This window comes from Calypte anna, chromosome 1 (assembly GCF_003957555.1).
Source record: "Calypte anna isolate BGI_N300 chromosome 1, bCalAnn1_v1.p, whole genome shotgun sequence".
Lineage (NCBI taxonomy): Eukaryota > Metazoa > Chordata > Aves > Apodiformes > Trochilidae > Calypte > Calypte anna.
The window spans coordinates 84543250-84567871 of NC_044244.1; the positions used below are offsets into that span (position 1 = coordinate 84543250).

The 24622-nt window shown below is 43.4% G+C and overlaps 2 protein-coding genes across 4 annotated transcripts in view; one reads left to right on the plus strand and one right to left on the minus strand.

The window, feature by feature from the left end:
* NAA50 (N(alpha)-acetyltransferase 50, NatE catalytic subunit) lies at nt 1–23124 on the minus strand. 3 transcript variants are annotated; one of them, XM_030446039.1, is made up of 5 exons: nt 22957–23124; nt 8246–8379; nt 7665–7784; nt 6813–6879; nt 1–3961 (listed from the first exon to the last, which is right to left on the minus strand). In XM_030446039.1, exons 1-5 carry the CDS (start codon nt 22962–22964, stop codon nt 3781–3783), a joined length of 510 nt encoding a protein of 169 aa, XP_030301899.1. In that variant the 5' UTR covers nt 22965–23124; the 3' UTR covers nt 1–3780. The 3 variants fall into 3 exon arrangements, with proteins under 3 accessions (XP_030301899.1, XP_030301893.1, XP_030301905.1); XM_030446033.1 differs by having other exon boundaries at nt 8246–8382; XM_030446045.1 differs by lacking the exon at nt 22957–23124 and adding an exon at nt 17168–17223.
* Nucleotides 23125–23404: 280 nt separating this feature from the next.
* ATP6V1A (ATPase H+ transporting V1 subunit A) overlaps nt 23405–24622 on the plus strand; it is a 31014-nt gene continuing 29796 nt past the window's right edge. Inside the window, exon 1 of the mRNA XM_030447640.1 lies at nt 23405–23578. The gene's annotated coding sequence lies outside the window, so the exon portion shown is untranslated. The remainder of the gene's footprint in view (nt 23579–24622) is intronic.

Consider the following 24622-nt stretch of genomic DNA (forward strand, 5'->3'; position numbering starts at 1 on the left):
TAAATGACATAACTCAAATAGTGCACGTTTATTCTGAACGGTATTTCTAAAGAGTTTGAGAAAAACAAAAACATGCTCCTGATGTACAACGAGGGCAATGATATAGATTAAAAATGGACCATCTTATTGTAAAGAATTTGCTCCCCCTGCAAATTAACTTGTAACATTGAGAGTACATCTGTAAACTGCATACCGCAAAACTCTGACCAAATTTCAACTCAGGAGACCAGGGGTGGTCTTAGCCAAATTAATCAGGAAGCAGTTGCAGATTCAAAAGAAACATCCAAGTCAGCAAACACTTTACAAAACACAGACTTTGTGCATAGCAGCTGACCCTGGATTACAACATGGGGGAGAATAAAACAATTTGGGGGATCAAATTTTTACTAGACACAGGGCACCATCAAGAATTAACAAAATATCACATAAGTTTGTTTCCATTGTAACAGTATGTCCTACTTAATTGGCAGGTTTAACCATTAGCTGCATCATGTAAACTAAGCCTGTTTCTGTATACACAAAATAAAATCTCTCCCTTTCCCCTCCCAAAAATGAGGGATACCTCTCCTGGATGATTCTTCTTCCCCTGTACCATGGCTTCCTCTAGCAGGAGTCTCTGTAGATACTATCTTCATACTTCAACTGATGTATAACAAAACCAGTTGCAGAGATTCAGGAATAACTTGTATATACACAATTTACACTCTAAAGCTTTTAGTTGCATACATTTTTCGTGCTAGATCTTCATCCAGAACAGGAGGTGCTGGTGGTTTTTTTGTCCCCACTGAAACTCCCAACTTTAAAAAAAAAAATCTAGTCATTCATCAGTTGCTACTTCCAAGCTAAAAGGAGGTCCTGCTGCAACAACAAATAAAGTAACTGAAGTTCTCTACATTAAGCCCGTATTTCACACAATTTCAGTGTCTCTGGGTTAACAGCATGCAGATGAGGCATTCTCCTCCCACACTCAATACAACTGATTTACTAATAAAATACAACTGTGTGTCATCCAGAACTACTGATCTTCACTTGCCCTTATCCATGTACAGGGAACACAGCTTTCTATGAGATTTAGATTAAACCTTGTATTCAAGATTCAACAACTGTTTTCCAGGATTAATTACCTGGGAAAAGGAGTCTTAGATTTGTGGTTACTCTCTCTTCCACTTCCTACAAACATTTTTTTCAGAAGTTACAATGAGGCAGGTTCACTGTGGAACAGGAGCTTTAAGAATTATTTTCAGGGATACATTCATAGAATGATGGCAGCCCAAAGCAAAGAGAGAAACAGAAGTTAATCCAAATAATTTCAGACATCAGACTTGTACTTTTAAACGTGAAGGAAAACTGTCTGTGAAACACACCAATTTGTGGAAGCCTACGACAACAGCAAATCCTAAGAGTTCATATCCCCACACCCATCTACCCAACCCAAACACTTACCACTTAGTTCTAGAAGAATGAAGAGCACTTTGCTTGGCACCAGAGGCAGCTATGGTCTGAGTTACAGCTGTGCTGCACAAACAACCTCAAATGCAATTCTTTCTCTCTCCCTCCACATACTTCTTGGTTTGGTCTACAGATGGCCAGGGAAACTATGTTGGCATCTGACAAGCTAATTGTGCTTCAGTACATCCCCTGCTAGAAAGATGCTGGAACTGCCAACAGAACCAGTGTAAGCAGGCCCTAGAAGTACTAAAATAACCTTTTTGTCAAAACTAGGCTGCCTCTGGCCAAGGAAACCGTTTGCATCTTTCTAGCCAGAGCATGCCACCAAGTGTTGCAAACACAGGTGCTCGGGCCATGCAGAGGGGCTTTTGTTGTTAAGAGACCTGCCCATCCCCAAGACTCAATTAGTGCAAGCCTAGCAAACAGAGCAGCTGTTTTCCAGCACAGGTCCTGTCAAGATACACTCCAACAAACACTACACACCTCTGGGAACAGAGGAGTAATTCTGGAGCAGGTTGTACAGTCACCCCTCAAGCATCAAAGACCACATAATGTGCGCTGAGGGGTGCAGTCTCTTGCCTCACCACAGCTCCCATCTTGAAATCCTTGATTACCAAGTCACCCTTGAATGACTGGACAGCACCTACTAACCAGATGTATGCTGCAATGTGCACCATAGGTTGGAGGCTTTCAAAGTGGATGAATTCAAGATACGGATTTAAACTTCAAAATACGAGCAAGAAAGGAATGCAGTTCAACATCTACTTGGGGGGATGGGACAGGTTGGTGTTGTCTCAGCTCAGTGCACTTTCCCAGGTGCCTGGAGAAGAGTCCAAGCTCAAGTTGGTATTTGTATTGGCATACATAAAATTGCTGGCAACAGTGCATAGAAAGGAGCACTGATATTCACACAAACAAAGCATGAAAGGATGCAAAGCAGAGCTTAGTAGAGTTTACTGTAGCTTGAAGGTTACAGTACTAGGAAGAAGCCAGTCAGCCTATTTTCCAAAACCATAAAATGCTCTAATATATGCTGCTTTCTCCAGTGCTCCATGAACGCCCTCTCACAAGAGAACTGCATTATTACCACTGAACAAGGAGAAAGGGGAAAAGTATCTTCAAAGGAGCAAACTGCGCAGTTCCTAATCACCTCCTCCCGAAGGAGCAAACACTGCAAGCCAAGCCAATCCCAAGTAAATCCAGGAGACCCCTGCAAAGCTATGCACTTAGTCAGATTCATATTTGTCTTCTCAGCCTTGCTGCCTGGTTTCCTCAACCCTTGCCTCATCTCAAATTTGCCACCACAAATTTAGTAGCTCTAACAAATTTACCTAGAGGCAAGTGCGTGCCTAATGGGATGAAAGTTGGTAAGATGGTCACAGTCACTTCTCCCATCCCAACAACACTGAGAAAAATAACTCGATGAGTCCTACAGCATTTCACCCCTTTTTAAAGCAAGGGTCTTGCCTCAGGATTTATATTTTTCACAAGGTTGCCAGCACCAGATCTAGCTCTTACTCTGGCAGAAGTCTGCTGGGATTTGGGTAAATTAAATCAAGAAAAAACAAAGACCACTCTAAACTCTCCTCTCAGTCAGTTAAGAAGTGTAGCACCAGCTTGGGTGAGGAGTATTTAAAAAAAAAAAAAAAAAAAAAAGCATTCAAAAAGGTCAGCCCAGGCAGAGTGAAAAGGTATGGTAAAGTAGCCCACCCTTCTCAGCAGGGAAGATGGAGAATAAAGCCATACTCAAAAATATTGGGAAGAACTAAACATACTTTTTGAGGTGGCAGGGGGAATTAAGAGGAAGAACAGGAAGTACTGAAGTAACATTCAAAGATTGGGGGGAGTAAAGTACCCTGTAGGTTATAAAAAACACATTAATGTAGGAGTCAAAGGACAAGATATTGCTTTTCCTTTTTTCCCCACATTGGATTTACATTCTGCTTACTGAAAGAGATAATTCTGAAGGAAACTTGTCATCAGGATAACCTGCTCAAGCCCTCCACACCTCAAACTTAAGAAATCTGCACAACTTTTCCCACCCCAAAAAAAAAAAAAAAAAACAAAAAAACAAAAAAACAAAAAAAAAAAACCAAAACCCAAACCAAAACAGAAAGGAGAAATCAAAAGAAAACCAAACAGCCCCAAACATGATTGGACAATCTCTGGAAGAAACATTACATTTTGTTGGAGAGAGGTCAAGAAAAGAAAAAAACTAAGAGGATGATGAAGAGGTGGAGTTAAACAAAAAAAAACTGAAAAGAAAAAAGAGGCCTCTCTTTCCTTATTTGGCGACAAGCAAGTGCAAGAAAGTGTTCGTTGGGGGTTTGTTCAGTTGTCGGTCTTTTGCACATCTGCATTCTGCCCAAGACAAGAGGCTTTGAGGTTTTTCTGCAGCACATGAGCATCTGCGGGCTCTATCCTCTTGTAGTAGTTTTTCTTCGTCTCAATGATCTCAAAGCCAAACTTTCTGTAGAAGTCAATTGCAGACTCATTGCTGATCTGGACATGCCTGGGACAGAGAAGAGGATAGCAAGATGTCAGAACCTTCTGGGCTACGGTATTCTGCATCCACACTCAGAACACTTAAAGACAAGGTAAGAAAATAAGCTTTGTAGAGACAGGAATAATGGTGTAAATTCAGGGCTGCAAATTTTTGTCTTCCCAAATCAATCCTAAGCTAACACACAGCTCCTGGGTGGCCTGTGGCAATCATTCTGAGAAGTGGCAAATGTTTCCCCTCAGTAGAGAGTAGAACTCAGTAGAGCTCTTTTAAGGAACACAAATAGCAGAGACACTCTGAAGCATTACTAATCAAAATCAAATTTTTATTAGTCTGTAAATAACAGGTATTTTGTGGAAATATATAACAAAGTTTCACCTCAGATCAAATTTTAACTTCTATAGGGACATTTCTCAGGAGACCAAAACAGTTGTCTGAGTGATGATCTCTACATGCTGCAACACAAAACTAGCAGCGGTGTTTGAAATTATTTTAACTCCTCACTTATAGCTACCCCAGCTCTCTCCTCACAAAAAACTGTGGCACAACAAAGAAGCCCTATGGACTTAAAGTCATTTCCCCTTTTATCAATTCCATCAAAGTTTTACAGATCTTGTTAGCATATTCCAAGAGTATCAAGGCATCCAAAACAAACAGCCATCAGTTCTTCATCCTAAGTGACTAGGACATTTAATTGCATAAGTTCTGTCTAAAACAAAACAAAGAAAAAGATGTTTGTCTCTGCAAAACACTCCCAGAATACAGTGGACACCACAGAAGCTCATGCATCACTTTGTCATGACAACATTCTGCATAAGCATAGAACCAAAGCAACTGTGAAAGCCAGAGCAGAACAAAATAAAAGAACTTTTTGTTAAGCCAAATAAACACTAAATAGCTGGAAAAGAACTTAATAATAGCAACAAATCTAACCCCTGATATCAAATAGGGTGCCAAGCTGCATAAAATGTTGAGATGTACAAGCAACAGACATAGTAGAAAAATCCATTAAGAACTCTGTTACGCCCAACTTTGGGGGCTATTTATTGTCATCCCAGAATCCTGGTCTGGGAAGTGGAAAGAAGGATTAAGAAGGATTTGGTTTTTTGAATTAAAGCCAGCAAAGAGTTCCTTCACTGTGCACACAGAAACACACAAAAGCAAAAAACCCCCAAAACCATACTGTGCCAAGCTGCAGGCATCTGAGAGAGTTCATTACCACTTTAAAGTCAGGAGAGCAGGAATACAAGCCAAAAGCAGCTTTAATCAGACTCCTCTTCAAAGCACCTGTTCCTCTTACAGAGGTGGCACAAAGCTACTACAGTACAAGACCTGGAACACTTTGCACATCCTTGGCAAAGGTGGACTAAGCTTGAAGAGAAAGTTACTCCAGTTATAGTCAATCACAGAATCAGCTGAGTTGGAAGGGACCCAGCAGGATCATCAAGTCCAACTCCTGTCCCTGTGTGGGGCACCTCAAGAATCACACCATGTGCCTGAGAGCATCATCCAAATGCATCTTGAACTCAGGCAGGCTTCCTGATCCCCACTTCCCTGGGGATCTTGTTCCATCCCTCACCCACCCTCTGAGTGAAAAACCTTTTCCTTATTTCTAACCTCAACTTCCCCCAGCACATCTTCCTACCATTCCTCAGGTCCCATCCTTGGCTGCCAGAGAGAAGAGGTCAGCACCTGCTCTTCCCTCTTCCCTAGTGAGGAAACAGTAAGCTACAGTGAGGTCTCCTCTCAGTCTCCTCCAGGCTGTGGTACCAGTGTACTGAAACACTTCTCACTAAGTATCTTCAACTTTCCTAACAAGAGTTCAGAATGCAGCTCTATGGCAGCATCAGTCCATCCAAACTGTGCATGCTGTGGGGACTCTCCCTCCCAATGCACTGTGCTTGTACTGGTACAAGCAGGCAGTGATAGACAAGGAAGAAACTGGCTCAGAAGTGATCTGCCCAAAAACTGCAGCTGCTCACTGGGTATTTTCACAGGCACCAATGGACAGGAAGAAGCGGACATGTGCAGACAGCAGTAAAAAGAAAGCAAAGCTTTGGCATGAATGAATTTCAGACTTTATCCATGGGGATCTGTGAGGAGGACGGTGCTCTCTGAAGAAGCCCTGTCCTCTACCCCAGTGCTTGCTCCTATGTCTGCACAGTGCTTATGCAAACATGAAGTTGATTTGAAAAAACAAACAAACAAACAAAAAACCAACAAACTACCAAACCCCTCACACATACATATGCCTCTCCCCCCACCCCAAAACACATTAAAATAAAAAACACCACCCAGAAACAAAACCAAGAACAGCTTCCCCAGCTGAGTCAGGTCATTGACCTAGTTTAAAGTATTGCTGCACAAAGAGCTGACCTGGCAGAGTTCAAGAATGGGAATAAGCAGTTGGGCCTTGCTAATGAATGTGAATCTGGAGTGCCTGCAAGCACCTCTGATGTGGTGTTCTAACTTATACCATACAGTCATGAAAGATGGATAGCAAATGCATCAAAGCTGCATGCAAGACTTGCAGCATTTTCCATTTTGAGGATGAAACCATATGGTTAAAAAAAAAAAAACAACACTTTTTTTTTTTCCAATCATACAGTGTAATTCTGCAGTAGAACATAATTTTGCAGAAAATTTACAGAAGCCCTTGCCTGCAGATGGCTAGCTTTTGGTTTTCTCAGTATCATATAAAATGCCCCAGTTATGACCCCCAGCTTTCTGGATAGTAGTTATAAGTAAGTTTTATGACTGCACTGAAATACATAAAAATGCTCTTGGGTCTCCCTCCCTTTGCTCCCACATATGGTTCTATCATCTCTCAAAAAAATGCATGAGTAACTGATTTACTTACAGATAGATGTTGTCGAAAGTGCCATCTTTTTCACAGATGTTTAAGACATGATTCAACATTTTAGTTCCTGCCGAAAGGTAAAGAGATACTTAAGAAAACCAGAAGTGCACAATCAAGTCTGTATTTAGCTAATGGCTTTCTTGAGGAGAGGCAAATTAATTGTAGGTAAGCTAAAATGACAGCTTGTGAGAAACTGGAAAGGCAAGTAAGACATGGCGCATAGGTATTTCACTATCTTCCTGTCTGCTCACAAAATTTAATTGTTTCTTTGTATTAAAAAGCCCCAACAGACCAGAAGCATACATATAAATCAGATTATTTAATTACTAACATCAGGGTCTCAAACTCACCTCAGAAGTTTTCTAGTTAAGATGTAGTAAACTAATTTAAAATAAAGTTATCTTTTCATTCCAGTTTGTCAAGCAAGAAGGTTACTGTAAGGTCTTGATTAATGTAGCCTGTGGATTTGCAACATGGAGAAAAGAACTAAATGCAGTATAGACAACCCTACATTTAGGAGAGTGAAGATAAACCAGTGAAGGAGTGTTGTGTTCTAATTATACATGACTTGCATACTGGCTGCATACATCTTACAAATTATTTCATGTCTCTGTGTAGCAGTTTCCCCATCTATAAAAGCCTTTTTACATCACAGTATGATAATGTGATTAAGATTAAAATAATCTGAAATCCTGAAAATTCTACAAAGAGTCCATTTCTGAAAGGCAGGAGAGAAAGAGCACATCATAAACCATATTCTTTCCCCCAAGTCCCTTCAAAAGAAATGCCTTTTAGAAGGTTGCACAGCAATCTGGTTTCTTCAATGACTCAGACACACAAGAAAATCCTTACCTATTCCTAGCCTTCGGTAGGGTGCCAGGCATCCGAGTGTCATGATGTACAATCTCTTCTGGTTCTGGGAGTGATCTACTCTACAGCACACAGCTCCCACTGCAATATCATTGAAATAGGCTGCCAGGGAGGGAAACAAAGTGTTATCAGTCAAAGCCTCAAACTACATACAGCTTCTTCATTTACACCCTGTATCCTTCCCTTCCTTCCCTCTTGTTAATCTTCCCATCACAGTAACATCAGATTGTGGCTAACAGTGAAGTTGCTGATGGTGATCTGACACAGTGGCTGGCTTGTTACAGTTCAGACCAACTAGCAATGACACGGGTGGTAAGTTGGCAGAGCACATCCCTCAAGTTCTCTGCTGTAACAGAAAACATGCTTATTCCCAGTAAAACAGAATCTATTCAGGACACAAACCCTCTGAGGCTGGGACTGTGGCTTTTTGAGGTTCACAAAACAGTTATTTTTCATTATGTAAAACAATAAATACAAGGGTCTGCTATTCAAAACCATTATGGACAGCAACAACAAGCACTTCTGCCGCCACAGCCCACAATTACTGGCAAGAACATTTGTACCTAATTTGGCTAGCTCGCCAACCTCCAGTACATCCTTGTAGAACTTGTCATTGTAGCTGACAGGAAAAATGACCTGGTTTAGCCTCTTCAGCTGCTTAATGTTGTGTGGCGTCACATCTCCCAGCTCGATCCGGCTACTGGAACAAATCAAAACATGCTTAACGTCTGACACACAGCAAAATTTCTAAGGACACCAAAATTTAATTATTTTATTCACACTTAGAGAACTGTCCCACCTAATAATCAGTTGAATACATATTTGAACTGCAGTGTTCAACCCATAAAATTAAGTCTTCTGTTGGTGGTCAGTTTAACTCCCAACCCCAATTTCAGTTGTTATTACGCCGTCAGAAGTTTCTCAAGATGCAATTAACACTGATATACCATAGTATACACGTGGTTGTATTGAGCAATAGACAGAACACAGGAATAGGAATATTAGCTTTAAGTTTATCCTACTAATTTCTGAAACTGATGATCAAGATGACAAGGGAACTTATTTTTTTAAAAAAAAGAAAAAGATGAGCGGGACAGCAGAACAGAACAGAGACTCAGAAAATTAAGACCTTATCTGTACTTTAGATAGACCTAATTTTAATACCTACCAGCATAAAGCTTATGCTCAGACAAAGACGAAGTCTATATTAATAGACATAGTTCTCTAAAAAGCAACAATGCCATGGGCAGCAAACTCATACTAAGGTGGTTAATATGCAAGCATGCCACTGTCAAGGTGATACTTGCAACTATTATGGTCATCACTGAAGTAATTCTTCCTGCTGGGAGCAGAATCACAACCTTCAAATACCAGTAATGCACTAAATCATACTGAAAACAAATAGATCAAGCTTCTCCCTTTTCTAACACTAACTTCCTGACAGAAATACTACATATCCAGAGGCAAGTTAAAAAACAACCAAAAACCCAAACCAACCAAACAAAAACCCACCAAACCCCACTGTATTAGCTTTTCATTTGGAACCTCAAACCAATTTCTTGGGTTCAGGTAGACAGTTTGAACAAGGACTACAGGGAAAAAAAAAGCTACAGTAATAAAAATGTTTTCACAAATGCTCACTAGAATATGAAAGCAGGTGCAAAGCCAATGCATCCCAAGTTAGAAACACACACTTTCAGGTTTATCTCAGCCTTGTTTTACTGAACACATACACAGGCAATCAAATTTTCTGCCCAAACACTGGTAAAGATACTGTTTGTCTTTAAAAAAAAAAGTAATTAAAATTCTGTTTTCAAAAAGGCAGCTTTCTAAGGTCTTTGTATGCCAGGCTTCAAAGCTCATTCTAGTAATATGCAGTAGCTACTTTCCATCCCCATTGCCTGTTGTGCCTGGACAGCTCGTTTTTCCAAGTAGGTTGATGCCCAGGACACAGCCCAGATTAATTTAAATAATCAGTGAAACAAAGATAATAACCACCAACTTTTTTCTTCAAGAACTGTACCAAACAATGTGGAGTATAATCTCTCCCTGCTTACCTGACCTTAATTAAACATAAAACCCCCTTAAATGATTAATACTCCAGATATCATACCAGTTTTAGTTGTTGCTACCAAATGACGGGTGGTAAGTATATAATTGTTTCTAGGCATTGTACTGCAGCCTGCAGAGCTATCAGAAAAAGCTACAGGAATGAAGCCTTCAGCATTTACTTCAATAAATATAGCTTGACTTCACACTGACTTTATTCTTCGCTGTAAAAGAAAAGGAGAGAGTCTTCAGTTCTGCACAGGTATCAAGGATCACCATTGACCACTCTCTGGTATGACATAGATCAGACATCTCCCCAGCAAGCCCTACAGAAGCTAAAAAATGTGTAAGTAGGGCCTACATTTTAGAGAACCACTTAGGATTAACTAGTGGATTATTGGTAATTTTGTAATTCACCATCAGATTAATATGCTCCAGTTACAACACAGAATGAAAGGATGCCATTTACATACTGAACTTTGCTGACTCCCAAGCCATACATTGTGCAGAAACAGCCTGCATCGTCTCATTTCTGTGAGTCCTACTGTCACCGGCTCTTTGCTTTTCAGCATTCTGCATCTTCTGGCTTACTAAATAAGTAAATATTAATTTCTAAATTAATGTTTATTTCCTCGTGTATCACCAATTGTGCAAGTCCCTATGATAATTATGTTCCAACATAAAGTACTGAGCTAGTAGGGATTATCTCCTCACACCACAGAATTATTTCCTTGATAAAGCAGCATGCCAAAATTATTAGACTGTGGGGTGACTGTAATACTTGTTGTATGTCCAGCTTAGAGTGTTGTTCAGCCTTCAGTCTAGAATGGCAGGGTTTCTTCTTCAGGCACACAGAAGACAAGTTCTGCCCTTTTCTAATCCCAGCCAGCAATGCTGCTACCTTTTCCACACAAATGGTAGGAATAAAAGTGTGGCATGGGGGTTCCCAGGTGTTGTGTCTGGGAGAGAGTTTTGCTGGAGTAGAGCACCTCAGTACTCTCATACTAGGAATGAAGAGAAGACCCAGCAGCTCTTTTGCTGCATTCTGCATCAGAGTGGAAACCAAAGGGAACACGTCTCACCTGCCCAGTTAGATCAGATTAGCTATAGAGTAGGTCAAGTAAGGAAAGAGGAAAAACCTCACATTCACGCCCTGTTCCTTGAAAGCCTAGGCCTCTTGTACAAAAGATCTAATACTGTATTAACTTTGCTGATATTGTTTTTTGGTATCAGTAGATCTAAGCTTCAGTAGATCAGTAAGACGAGCATGAACTCTTAAGAACTCTCAGTGATGTTGTTACAGAACAAGTTCTTTATACTTGAGCAAAAATCTGACAGACTATTACCAGGTAGTGTACTTCCTAATATTATTTTAAAATGTATTAGTTACCAATGAAGCAAGAAATCAGCCATTAGAAGATGGTAACTGCGGAACATTTCTGATGACAGACAGTGCAACAAGACAAAGATCTATTGGCAGGAGCAGCCAGAACAAGATGGCTGTGAAGGAGACCATGGTGAGAAGACAGACCTTCACCAAGAAGACTGCAGGCAGGGAATAAATAAATAAGTGCAGAAGCAGAGTCTAAGGCTGCTCATAACTGCTGAGCCAAGACATAACCTCTGAGACTGGCATAAGGCCAGAGAAACAAGTTCCAGTAGTAGGTGGCTAAAAGGTGCTGTTGACAGATCTCCTATAGCCCTTGAGCTCCACCCCTATCTCTCATCACTTGCCACATTCATTGCTTCCTCCTGCCATTTCCCACTGCCTGCCTCCTCTGCTGTTCCTCCTTGCTCAAGAGCTGCACCAACACCAGTAATTTATCCTGAAGGATAATATGAAAAAAGTTTGAGAAACACTGAAGGAGGCATGAATCGATATGCTAAATATGTCTGCTTAAAACAGTACGTACTCAAACCATAAAATACTTTCATGCATAGCACTACCTGATTAGACCAGCACCACATCTATTGCACACAAAAACATTTAGTTGGTAAACTAATCGATGACAAGGAAAGGGAAGACCCATATCGTGAGAGATTATCACTTTGCCTGAGGACAGCACCACTGAAGTGCCACTATGGCCTTGCATAAAAATACAGAAGGCTGGCACTGTTGCTAGAAGCAGCAGCCTTGCTGTCCCTGAGCCACTTATTTCCATCCTTTTACTGGCACAAACATTTGCCCAACAATGTGGTGAACCAACCTCAACTAAAACTAACCTAACATCCCCCTGATTGAGTTCACCACACAACTGTTCCACTGTTCCACCAGCATAAAGAAAAAAAAATGCCAGAGGCAGAACTGGTTGGTTCTTGGGCAGAAGAACCAGCTTACCCCAGTTTAAAGTGGAAGTACTGTGCAAGAGAAGCACAAGGATTGTTCAGCCTCTAGATGATTTTGTTCTACACCTTATAATTTACCAACATGCACTTTGAATCTAAAGACTTAAAACTACCCTAGCCTCAAAAGATCCAATACAAAGCACCTGTAACAAAGGACACAAAATGATCACTCCTTTGTTTTCACTGGAGTAATCTAAATAGCTTTGGAGTTTTTTTTTACTTGTGTTTTAAATAGCTATTTACAAGTAGACCTGCTTCTTCAAGTTACCTCTCAGACAAATCAGTAACATAAGTTTACTATATTGCGTAAGGCCTGATTAGGCCAGTCCTGTGCATTCCTGCACAGTATAGACTGTACCAGAAATACCTATTCTCTGCTCTTGAAAAAAAAACAAATTAAATCATGAGCTCAAACTAGAATATGAGGTATGTGCCATGAGAATGTGTAAAGATCCTGAAGCAGCCAGAAGGAACATGCCCTTTCTTAACAGATTATTTTTTTCTATTATTCCAATAATACCCCCAAGATACACACTTATTAGTGGCTTCCTGAATCTCAAGCAGCACTCCATGAAGCATGCTGTCAGCTGTACTCATCTTAGGTATCAAAGCTTTTGGATGAAGTCAGCCACCCCATCCCAAGCAACTGTTTTTAATATGGAAGAAAGAGGGACTATTGGCTCATCACATTAGGTCTCTCCTTAAATATAATGCTCTAAAGATCCATACTCTTTCCTAGAGGAGTACCAGCCCTCTGAAGCCACTGGAACATCTTCCTCTGCAAAGCTGTTCCCAAGATACCATTATTTTCAGCTAGGCTTTCTTCTGATTTTCATCCTATATATGCTTAAATTCAACCCATATGCTGTATCTTGTGGGTCATTAACTTGTGCAGTTACTGACGGGCACCAATATAACCTTATCCTACGTCTTATCCAAGAGCTATCATGACGTCTTTATACTTGGATTTTTGTAATTAAAGCCAGGCTCCAGTCCTCTTTTATGACTGGCTCTTAATTCTTGCTTTTGTCATACTGTCTCTTCTTTCCATTCCCTCAGATTACAATTAATTTTCCTCAAACATATCTTGCCAAAACTGCTTACAGCACCCCAAATACTTACTATTGCCTTGTACAATGGTAGTAAGCTTTTTCCCATTTCTACCAGAAACATTCTCCTGACATATTCTAAGACTGTATTTGCATTTCTCACAACTGCAACACACCATGACTTGGTTACCAAGGAAAAAACAGACTTCACTACAGAGAGGAATCAGGTTTCTGGTGCATAAGGTTCATCAAAAAGGCACTCCAATGCTGCCCAGTGCTTTAAAGAGTGGAAGTGAAGAGTGATCCACAAAATCCAGATGGAAGCAGGAGTTCAGTGAGGTGACATGCAGCAGCTACTGAAACTGGATGCATGCCCACAGCACCAGCATTAACCCTTCTACTTTCGCAGGCCAGTGCTGCTGGAGACTTCAAGCACTCAGTAGGAAAAGCCTCACACTTTCTGTAGGACAAAGTGCAACCCAGTCAGTCCTACTGCTGCTGCAGTCCTCTATCTGCAGCCTAGACTAGACTAGAATTTGAACATTTTTTTTCCCTACAGTGTCTTAAACTCAGACTGGAAGTAATGCAGGCTAAATGACTCATTAGTGTTTGCTTATGCTGAGGCTGCCTGCCTTTTGCCTCTCAACCATACAGCAAGGGAAAACTGCTATCCAGAATGATTGCTCAAGATGAAGCCAATTTCCAGAGTTACAGTTCGAGAGGAAACAAATTCAGTCCCAGGGAACAGCAAGTGTTGAACACTAGTTTAGAAACACCATCAGGGAGAAGAAGGGGGAATTCCGAGTGTCTTAATGCTGTAAGAATCTCAGTCTCATTCAACTTTAAATAGTGCAAGTCTCTCCCCAGAGGGATGAGCCTGACTGAAACAGATCTGTGTGTAACTGATAGCTGGGCTCAGGCTTATTGAAGGCATCTGGCATGCTAAATTTAGCAGAGCTGGATCTGCAACTCTTAAAACTTACTGAGGTACTGTCAAACAGTCAGGAGATTGAGTACAGGGGAGAAAAGGGTCCTAACAAATTAGAGGACTTTAGAGAAGGTTTGTCACCTGCTAAGCAGCCAACTAGCTTTATTGCTTCTACTTTGGCTTCCAAGTCAAAGCAGGAGTCTAGACAGGATAATCCACTCATAAAACCAAACCAGAGCTATGAAAGCTACAGACCTGAAGGGTGTGGCTTTCCTTACATTCAACTCCAAAACCAAAAGAGCCACTCTAGCAATTTAGGTGAGGGTTTTTTAGGTTTTTTTGTTGTAGTTTTGTGGGGGTTTTTTGTTTTGTTTTTGAACAGATGAGCTGCCTTGCTAGGCACACAAGTTACTCTAGTTCTTGTGGGCAGACTGGTATGTTTTCAATTATCTAGAAGACCTGTGGGCTTTAAATCTACTCTGCTTCACTTGTCAAGAAACCAGAAGGATAATTACAACCATAGGATACAAAAAGTCTTACCAATTTGCTTCTGAGCCTCCATGATCTTTAGCACACTGATTACCAAAAGCATGTATTTGCACAACACCTGATACACTGCTAGAAGTTACCCTAGCTTTATACTGGATCGTAGAAGGGCAGAGTGATGTACAGAAGAATAATAAGAAATTATAGAATCAGAATTAATAGAAGACTTCACTCAGGACTTGTGATTCAAATGGATCTCAGCATAAGCAGGTTTCACTGGAATGGGACATAATTCTCCAAGACATACTTTAGACCCTCTTCACCTCTCTCCTTTATGATGAAATAAAATACAGAGGGCATTACAATTGAGGCTTCTTCATTATATTCAAACTAGAAAACAGAACCATTGTACGAAAGACTGGCCAGTCTTGGAAACATAAAATGTGATTGGTTGCAAAAGACCTTTAAAGGTCACCGAGTTCAACCCCCCCAACAGCGAGCAGGGATACATTTAACTCAATCAGGTTGCTCAGAGCCCCATCAAGCCTGACCTTGAATGGCTCCAGGGATGGAGCTCCACTGCCTCTCTGAACAACTTGTTCCAGTGTTTCACCACCCTCATAGTAAATAATTTCTTCCTAATATCCCATCTAAATCTATCCTGCTCTAGTTTAAGACCAATGCCCCTTGTTCTACCACTACACACACTTGTAAAAAATGTTCCTCTTTCCTGTAGCTTTTTTGTAGATTCCCTTCAGGTACTGGAAGACTGCGATAAAGTCTCCCCAGTCTCTCAGCCTTTCTTCATAGGAGAGGTGCTCCACCCCTCTCATTACCTTCGTGGCCCTCCTCTGGACCCCCTCCAACAGGTTCATGTCGTTCCTTTGTTGAGAGCTCCAGAGCTGGACACAGTACCCTAGTTGAGACCTCACCAGAGCAGAGAGGCAGAATTTCCTCTCTTGATCTCCTGGCCACATTTCTTTTATTGCTGCACAGGACACAACTGGCCCTGTGCTTCAAGTGCACATTGTTGGCTTGTGTCCAGCTTTTCACCCAACAGTACCCCTCAAGTCCCTTTCTGTGGGACTGCCCTCTATCACATCATCCCTCAGCCTGTATTGATACTGGGAGTTTACCTGACCCAAGCGCAGGACCTTGCACTTGACCTTGTTAAACCACATGAAGTTCATGTGGTCTTTACATGCAAGAAGCCATAACAGCCTAACAATCTTCCCAGTAGAAACCTGTTCTTCAAGAGTTGAACGAGACCTGAAATCTGGACTCACCTCTGATCTCAAAAGAAAAAAAAAAAAAAAAAAAAAGACAAAAAAGACAACCTAAAGAATTAAGCATCTCAGCTGATTAAGCAAGCGCAATGGAGACAGTGAGGTCACTTCAGCAAGTGTCAAACAAAAATAAATTCTCCCAAAATAATTAAAAGCTATCTAATTCTGCAATTGTATACAATGAGCAGGAATGCCCAGCTGGCATTATAAATAAATGTCATTGGTTTAGAACAGAAAAGCAGCCATACAGAAAAGTAGCCCGTAACCCTTTGCTGCTTCAGAGCACCTCATGAGGTAAAAGCCTATAAAGTGTAATACAAAAGCTAATATAAAAGAGTTGCTTATCTCAGGTGCATCAAAGTTAGGTGAAAGAGGAAACAACTTGCCTGTGATCCTACAGCTGATAAAGAGCTGCCAGAAATCCTAACTCTCCATTGCTGGTCTAACCACTTATCATTAGTCAAGTAAGTTCACCAGAACATTCAGATTTTGAACTATGACTGCAAAACAGAAATATCCTGCCAGTTTGAAACAACTTGGTTCAAAATTAGCTTTGTTTCTCCATTATCAATACCCTAAGACATCTTACAAGTTACTGCCCTTTCCTCAGTGCCCCAAGATACAACAATTATAACCCTTATTTGCCTCCCAGGAGATCACCAACCTTCCCTAATTAATGCTCATGAAGCACCTGACAATTTTCAAGTGAGAGCAGAGGCTTACCTTCAAATTCAAAACCAGAAGTAATACTGGGTTCAAGAAGTGCCTTATTTACATAAATCTATACAGCTCAGTGGTACTTTTGCAACAGGTAATTGTAAAATTGACTAACAGGAGACAGATCTTCATCTGCCTCACAGAAACTATTTTTATAAATCACCAAAACACTCTTCTTCAAAAATACCCGTGTCCATTACATCAGCAAAGTTAAAAAGGCAGGTCATTATGGGTCTCCTGCCTATACTTCAGAGATCAGTACTAGAGTTGTTGTTAAGTGTTCAAATAATGCATTATACAAGGAACATCCTCTGAAAAATTAACAGAATGTGCTATCACAACAGAATGTGCTACCTTCAAATACTTCTAAGGCAATGATAATTGCAAACATCTAACTCACCAAGCACAAAAAGCTGTTTCTCTACCCTTGCCTTTTCCCAGTTTTGAATAAGAATGAACTGTTCTCAAATGAAAATTTGTGCTAAAGAGCTACTTATTAAAACTCAAACAAATCTCATTTAATTTGCAGTTTTCAATGTAATTTGTGATTTTTACTGAGAATAAAAACCAAGTGCCATGTAGAGAAAACTTTCACAAGCCTCACATTGCTGCTCTGGGTCTCACCTCATACTCAAGGGAATACAATGGACAGATGGTGGAAATGGGACGTTTTTTCAGGGATAAAGATTCTAGTCTGCTAAGGGCCGAAAAACACATGGAACCTGGAAAAGAATGAGGAGAGGGAGGAGGAAGGCCAAGTGAGCTCAGGAAACACTTCATGCATCAAGATCTTACCATGCAGCAGGGCAGTTTCAAATTTAAAAAGTAATTAAAAAAAATATTACTCTGCCCTCATGAAAATTAAAAATATTTTAATCTTACCTAGTGACAGCATTGTAGAAATAGTTCCGGCTCCGTTTTCTATAAAGCTTTGTTTCCTTTCCTTCCCGTAATGAATTAATTTGATGTGCTTTTACACAAATACAGTTACCCTATTTCAATGCTGCACACCTCCACTCTCAGGTCCTCAAGTCTCCATAAAAGCAGCAATTTTTTCGTGCTTACATTGCTCCTCTTTCCCCACTCCCTATGCTTCCTCCCCTCAAATCTCTCTCCTGACAAACTTTTGCTGCTCTCACATAGGTCACTTCTTCCCTTCCCCTCTCAGTAGAAAAGTGAAAGCAATCCTGACATTGTCTGCCTCACAGTAGAAGTGATGCCAAGAGGTACTGTACTTCTCTCTTATCAATTCCCAAAGAAAGATCTAACTTTTTCCTTTCCTCCCCCTGGCGCGAAAATCTAGTGCCTTCTCAGACTATTGGTCTGAACGCTTCTAACACTTGCCAAATGGGCAGGGGTCTTCAAACTCTGAATTCTTGCTACTTAGATAAAAATTTTTCTGGCTCAACCATCACCCACTATTCCCCATTTTAGAAGAGATTTAGTGTGGCAAAGGAGCATGCATCATTTCTCTTGTACTCAGGAGATGGCAGCAGAGTCTGTGGCATTTGATGATTAACTCAAGACATGAGATTTTTCACAGCAATGTAGATTGCTATATTTTTTCCCTAACGTAGCAAGCCAACCTGTACACTGTAAGACACATATGCCTGTAGAAAGAACTCAATGGTCAAACATCACTCAAAAGCTAAAACTGGGTTCTAAAATGCTTCAATATGGCTACAGTTCTTATGCTACTTTCCTATCCTTCCTACCCTTCCTCATTCATAGAATGTCTAAATCTGGTTATGGAATTAAGCTCAAAGTGGTAAGGATTATAGATCAGGCTAAAATACCTATAATAAACTACACTGAGTTTTTATAAACTAATTTAGAAGATATTAAACCCCCTTGTAAGCATGCATATAAGGCAAGGACTAAATTCACCATTCATCAAATTAAATTCAGAAAGTATAGCTCATGCTCAGGCATTTCTAGGTTCAAAAAAATCCTAAAACCAAACAATGATTTTCAGGCTCAATTACCTTTTTTTCCTGCCTCCAGTATATATGACAAGTCAGCAGTTTTCTCATAAACTTGGAACTTCCTCCCATATGCGTTAAGCTCAGCACTGTGCCTTGCGGATGGAAACAGCAGTTCTGCACGAACTCTGTAATACTAACTCAGAAGAGGAAAAAAAAAAAACAAACCAAAACACACCTCCCTGTTCTATTGAGAACCACAGCTTCAGGACCTGGAAGGGTTTACTCTGTAAATCCAGACAAAACAAGCAGAGATTACCAGAGTATACCCATAAAGATTCACCAGACTTTAAATATTCCATTGTTCTGTTATGCTCAGTATTCCCCAACTGTGTTGCCTCTCCTACAGAGGTAGCCACAACAGCACTGGCTTGCAAAGCCTTAGGGTTATTTAGTTCTCTGTGGCAGCAGGTACCTGTTGTGTAGCATCTAGTCTGAAGGGCTCCTCCCCAGCCCTTAAGGACTCCTGGAAACTGCAGAGCATAGGACTGAACTGCCACATGTACAAGTTCAGAGACAGCCTCCTCTGGGGACTTCTACAGAAAAGCATCACACTTTTTACTTTCTAATACAGTGTACAACACATGGCACTCTGTTCTCTGTCTCAATCAGTTTTTCATCCCATGGCTCTCATCCTGTGCTGCCACATGACAATCCCACCAGTGTTTCCCATCAAAACGGGAGAGGGGTTTGGTCAATGTGATTTAAAAAATCCCCACATATGCACAGGCACCAGACCCTGCTCCCTGCTTGGAATGTGCACTACATGTTCCACACACGAGCTGACACTCCCGGTCACGTAGCAGGTACGAGCATACAATGAAGCATGCACGCCCTGCATTACATCCCTTGTGTAATGTGGTTTTTAGGTAAGGGCAGCAGGGAAAGGCCGGATGACTTATTCTCACAGGTTCCTTCTGTGCTGAAACAGGTTAGGAAAGAACCCTTACTGTAAGACATCAAGCGACCAGCAAACACTCAAAAACAAGTGCAAGATTTTCCGTTTTCTTTCCTTAACATCAGTAGCCTAACAACTGTAAGAAAAATGCAAAAACACTGAGCATCAACTGAATCAACACTGCAAAAGCCGTGAAGTGCAGGGAGCATTATTTGCATCTGCTCTACAAAAACAGGCTAACAACTACATTCAGAGGAATCTCAGTCCCTCTCACTTGGCCTTGTGCAAATCCAGTTCTAAAATGCATTTCAAATTCCAGAAACTGGTAACAGCAACATTTAGGAACACAATAAATGAAAAAAAAAAAAAATCTCTAGTGAGTTGTGAAGTTCACTAACAGAACAGTGAACTGCCTCAGCTTTTGGACTCACATTTAAAAAGAAGGGAAAACAGTCTCAGAAAATGAGAATAAAGAAGATAAAGCTAAAGAGAAGATAAAGCTAAGTATCACAAAAGTAGGTGGAAAGTAATAGCAATTACATGTTAAGAAGCTGGTGTTTAACACATCAAGTATGATAAAATAAAAAAAATTACAAGCAGAAAAAAAAAACCAACCAACTTTCACTCTGAAGCTTGAGGTACTCTGCAAAAGAAGTCACCTAATCTCAAAAAGCCTGATGACAGAGACACTACAACCCCCTATGCATTATTAACACATTGCTATGTGCTACTTTGAATTCAGACAACTAAGGAAGAAAGCTACAAGCAGCACACATTGGCTACACAATCTGGTTTTGATCTTAAGTTTTAAAACATCTGTGAAGATGCTAGTTTCTTTTTTAATTCTTTCTCTGCCCAAGTATACTGTTCATAATTACAGATGATATTATGGGTCCTAGCGCTCACAAAATCATCTCTGCACTTTGTGGTGCAGGTTACTACACAATGCATACACTCCCAGAAAAAGTACTCTCAGATGGAGTCAGTTTGTTCAAAAGAACTGATTCACAGTTTTGGATTCCATACTGAAGACAGATCAGACACCTTCAAACACCACATTTGTTTCTGTATGTTGGGAGCTGAAGTTTAGATCTATTTTTGGATCTATCTTTTGACAGTACTTGTTTTTTTTTTTAGGGATCTTCTCTGATGTTTGGACATTGACTAACAATCCAGTTTTGTTCCAGAATACCACTACGTAGCATAATATATGCCTTCTGAAATCTTCGCCTAGTTCTTTGATTCTCTCATTATTGGGTTATTTTTCAATTTGAGTTCTATTGGCCTATATTGGCCTCAATCTGAATTTTTAGAGAACACCTGGATTCAATATGAAGATATTATTTTGCACAAGAACTTGCTGTGCGGTGTTTTGACAAGACATGGAACCTGCAGCTCTTCAAAGAGATGAAGTACCAGAAAAAGAAAAAAAGAGAAATACACAAGCACAGAACCTAAAGAGATCAGTTCTGAAGTTAAATCAGTGGATAAAGTTGCCTGTAAGTGGAAGTACATGAATAGAAATAAAATATGGTTCTCTGGAGGCATTAAGAGGGGTATGTGAAATTTTTTCTCCATAGGTCTTTGCTTAAAAAAAGGAAAAAGTTACAGAAAGTAAAAAGCTCCCTAAAATGAGAACCCATGAGCACTGCAAGCAAAGCAAGGGCTTAACCCTCTGGAGAGTGCCACAGCACAGCAGACAGCCCTGGCTGTGACTTGCCAGGAGACCTCCACAGCTCTGGCCTGACAATCCAGGGCAGCTTACCACCTCATGCATCCAGAGCACAGGAACCACATCCTTCAGCTCACGGGTGGCATATGGCAAGAGTGGGACTAAGCTGAAGAAAGTAGCAGAACAGTCAACAGAACATAAGAAGAAACCCCGTTTTGGCAGAAGCACTGCTGAACAAATGACCAAGTCATCTGCCACTTTGTCTTGGCTGATCACTGCTGCTGCTCTCCCTGCAAGATCTGTCACCTTCCTTATAAGATGAGTAAGAGGGAGGATGCACTGTTTCATCTAAGGTGGTACAGGAAAATAAGAGAGATCCCCAGCACACCTATTTAATGTCAGCTGAAAGTCAGTTTATTTGCAATCACAGCTGAACCTCTTACTACAGATACCTGCCAGCCCCCTCAAAGTGTCTGCAGCTGTGGAACAGCTAAGGATCTATCATCAAGCAGTCCTGTGGTGTGACCTCACCCCAACTACTACTAAGCTAAACCCCTTACCATCTCTTAGTAAAAGCTTAAGTGCTTCAGCTCCCATTCACCCTGCCTTAAGCTGCCAAACTGGAATAATAATACCCAGCATTGCATAACACCAGTTTCAAGGGGACTGGTGTAATGCTCCTCTGAGAAACAGCTGTGGAAAACTTCTTCGTGCCTATGAAGAACCGAAAGCAATGAGGATCAGGTCTTGTGGAGCACAGGTGACGCCAAAATCGATAAACTTCAGGTGATTTAACCAACACTGAAAAACCTGTCCCGAAGCGACCCGTGCAAGGTCAGGCAGGTCACCTGCCACCAGAGCAGAGCAGAGCTGTGACTCTAAAGGCCTCCAAGTCTCCTGACCAGCCTCAGCACCTCGCTGCCTCCACCGCGCAGGAAGTCAAGTGGTTCGGCTGACCACATCTGTCAGGCTTTCAATAGCCACCAAGGGGTGCAGCCAGGCCCAAAGAAACGTGCTTACAGAAACCCGACACAAAACACGGCTTGCTTCCATCCATCCACGCTGTGCAGCCTCCACGCAGAGAAACACTTAGGAGACTTGAACCCCCAGAAAGGCTCAGAGGATGTCACAAACAATAGCGCTGCAAAACCACTCGTCCGAGGACGGCAGCTTGATTCGCAGGGACCCAACAGCGCTTTTTCGCTGCCGACAAACAAGCACTAAAGACCAACAACCCGCATCCTCCCCTGCCGCCGACTGCCTTCTCCCTTCCTCTTACGGACGGAGACAAGAGCCCGCCGGCCGAAATCGCTCCAGGGCCACAACGAGCTGCTGCGTCCCGCCGGCACCGCGGGGCAGGGCTGAGCACGGAGAGAGTTTTCGCTCCGGCAGCGGAGTAAATTTCAGGGCGAGAGAAGCTCCCGCAGGAACTCCTGCTCAGCTGCAGGGGCACCACCGAGCAGCGGAGACCGCCGGGGTTTCCTCCCCTGAAAGGCGCTTCCCCGACACCAGACTCCGGCGGCGACCCCCGCAGCCGCTCTCTGAAAGAGCGGGAGAGACCCAGCGAGCCCTCCCCCGCACCCCGCCAGCCCTAGGGCGACGGCGGCTGCCGAAGGCAGCGGGGGCGGCGGCACCGCTCGGGCCCCTCCGCCTCCCGCCGAGACGCGGCGCCGCCCGCCCGCCCCGCGCTCAGCCGCCGCGCCTGGGCCGCGCCGCCCGGGCCCGTCCCGCTTCACTCCGCTCTTCACACCTCCTGAAGCGAGCGAAGCGGCGAGGCCGATGAGGGCACGGACGGGCGCCGCTGCCCTGTCACGGCCAGGTCGGGCCGAACCGAACCGAACCCGCCTAGGTCCGCACTCACCCCTTCATGGTGCGGCCGCGGCCTGGCCGCCGGCGGCGTCCGCGTTAGCTGCGTGCAGGGCTCAGCGGTGCGGGTGCGGCTCCGGCCTCCCCTTCCTCGGCCGAGGCAGCGTAAGCGGTTCGGCCTCCTCCCGCTCCCGCGGCCGCTCCACATGGGCCTCCGCCCGCCAGCCCCGCCCCCGTGACCCCTCACCTCACGCCGCGCGCGCCCCCGCCCGCCGCCTCGCCGGCATGACCCCCCGCTTCACTTCGCTTCGGTTTTCCCCCACCCCCACACTCCCTTCTCCTCCTCTTCCTCCTCCTCCCCCTGATTCCCTCCTTCCCGCCCCTCTCCCGCCCCGGGAAAAGGGGCGGGGCGGCGGAGCCGCGCGTGACGAGCTGGGGAGGGGGAGGGCTCGCGGGGAGGAGGCGGGCGCGCCTCGCCACGTGGGTGCCGGGCGGCCAATCGCGAGCCCCCGCAGCCTGGTCGCGCGGGCGGCAAGGAGCAGCCTGAGCCGAGAAAGGACGTGGGGCGGAGGAAGTAGAGCTCCGGCGCATGCGCACAGGGCCCGGCATCAGCTGATCCGGCTCCTCCTCTGCCGCCGCCGCTGCAGGGAGCGGAGTGTACCGGTGCCGGGCAGCAGGTGAGGAGTCTCATTTCCCTCCCCCGCCACAACCCTGCTCTGTTCCTCATCTCCCCAAAACACACCCCCGATAGCCGTCTCCCTTCCACCCGGCACGTCGCGTTATGCCGGAGGGCCCGGGAGGGGCGGTGGCGGCGGCAGCAGCAGCAACGCTCTCCGCGCCGAGAGCCGCCCTCTGAGGCAGCGCGCGCGGCCCCAACGGCTGCCTCCGCATGGCGGGGCGCGTCGGGAGCGGGGCGTGGGGGGGACGGGTTAAGGCTCGCAGAGTGCCCGGCGGAGCGGGTGTCTCCTGGGCCGCCGACCTTCACCTCCTGTCCCCGAGGGGCGGTGCGGGCAGGGGGCTGTGCTGTGAGCCGGAGACAGGGCCCGGCAGCTCTTCGGCTCGGGCTGTAGCGAGTAAGGCGCATCGCTGTCTGCCTTGTCCCTACCGGGAGAGCCCGCTGACTGCCGCCGTGCTCTTCCTGGACTCGTTTCTCAGGGAGAAAAGGTCTGGAAAGCAGAGCAGCTCCCTGAGTAGGGCTTCCTCCGCCAAGAGGTGCTGACCACTCAGGAAACTGCTCGACAAGATATCCCAAGGCTATAGTAGAATCCATTATAAAGAGAAGTGGTGATAGTGGCTGTGGTTTCTGTGCCGGGTCACCCCACCATCTTGTGTGGGTGGAACCGAATCTTTCTGTTCCTTCACTGTAGCCCTGCAGCGAGCAGCAAGGTTACGGTAGGAATTCTGTTACTGGCTTCTGACCACAACCTTCCCGTAGTAAAAGGACCTACCTGTTGTTTTTGCAGGTGAAAATAGGGCAAATCAAATGTATTTCCTGTTCTTGTAGCTGGTGACAAAGTCCTCATTCAGATGAAGTGTTCCAAACATCACACTTGAAATTCACTTGAAAGGCAAGGAAGAAATTTTACGTGACTGGGTTCTCAGTGATAATGTCCGTCTTACAGATAGCTGTGGCTTAAGAGTACACGACACACATACATATCAAGTTCACTGCAGTTGCCCAAAGTCATCTTTTACTAACATTTTAGCAGCTTCCATCAGAG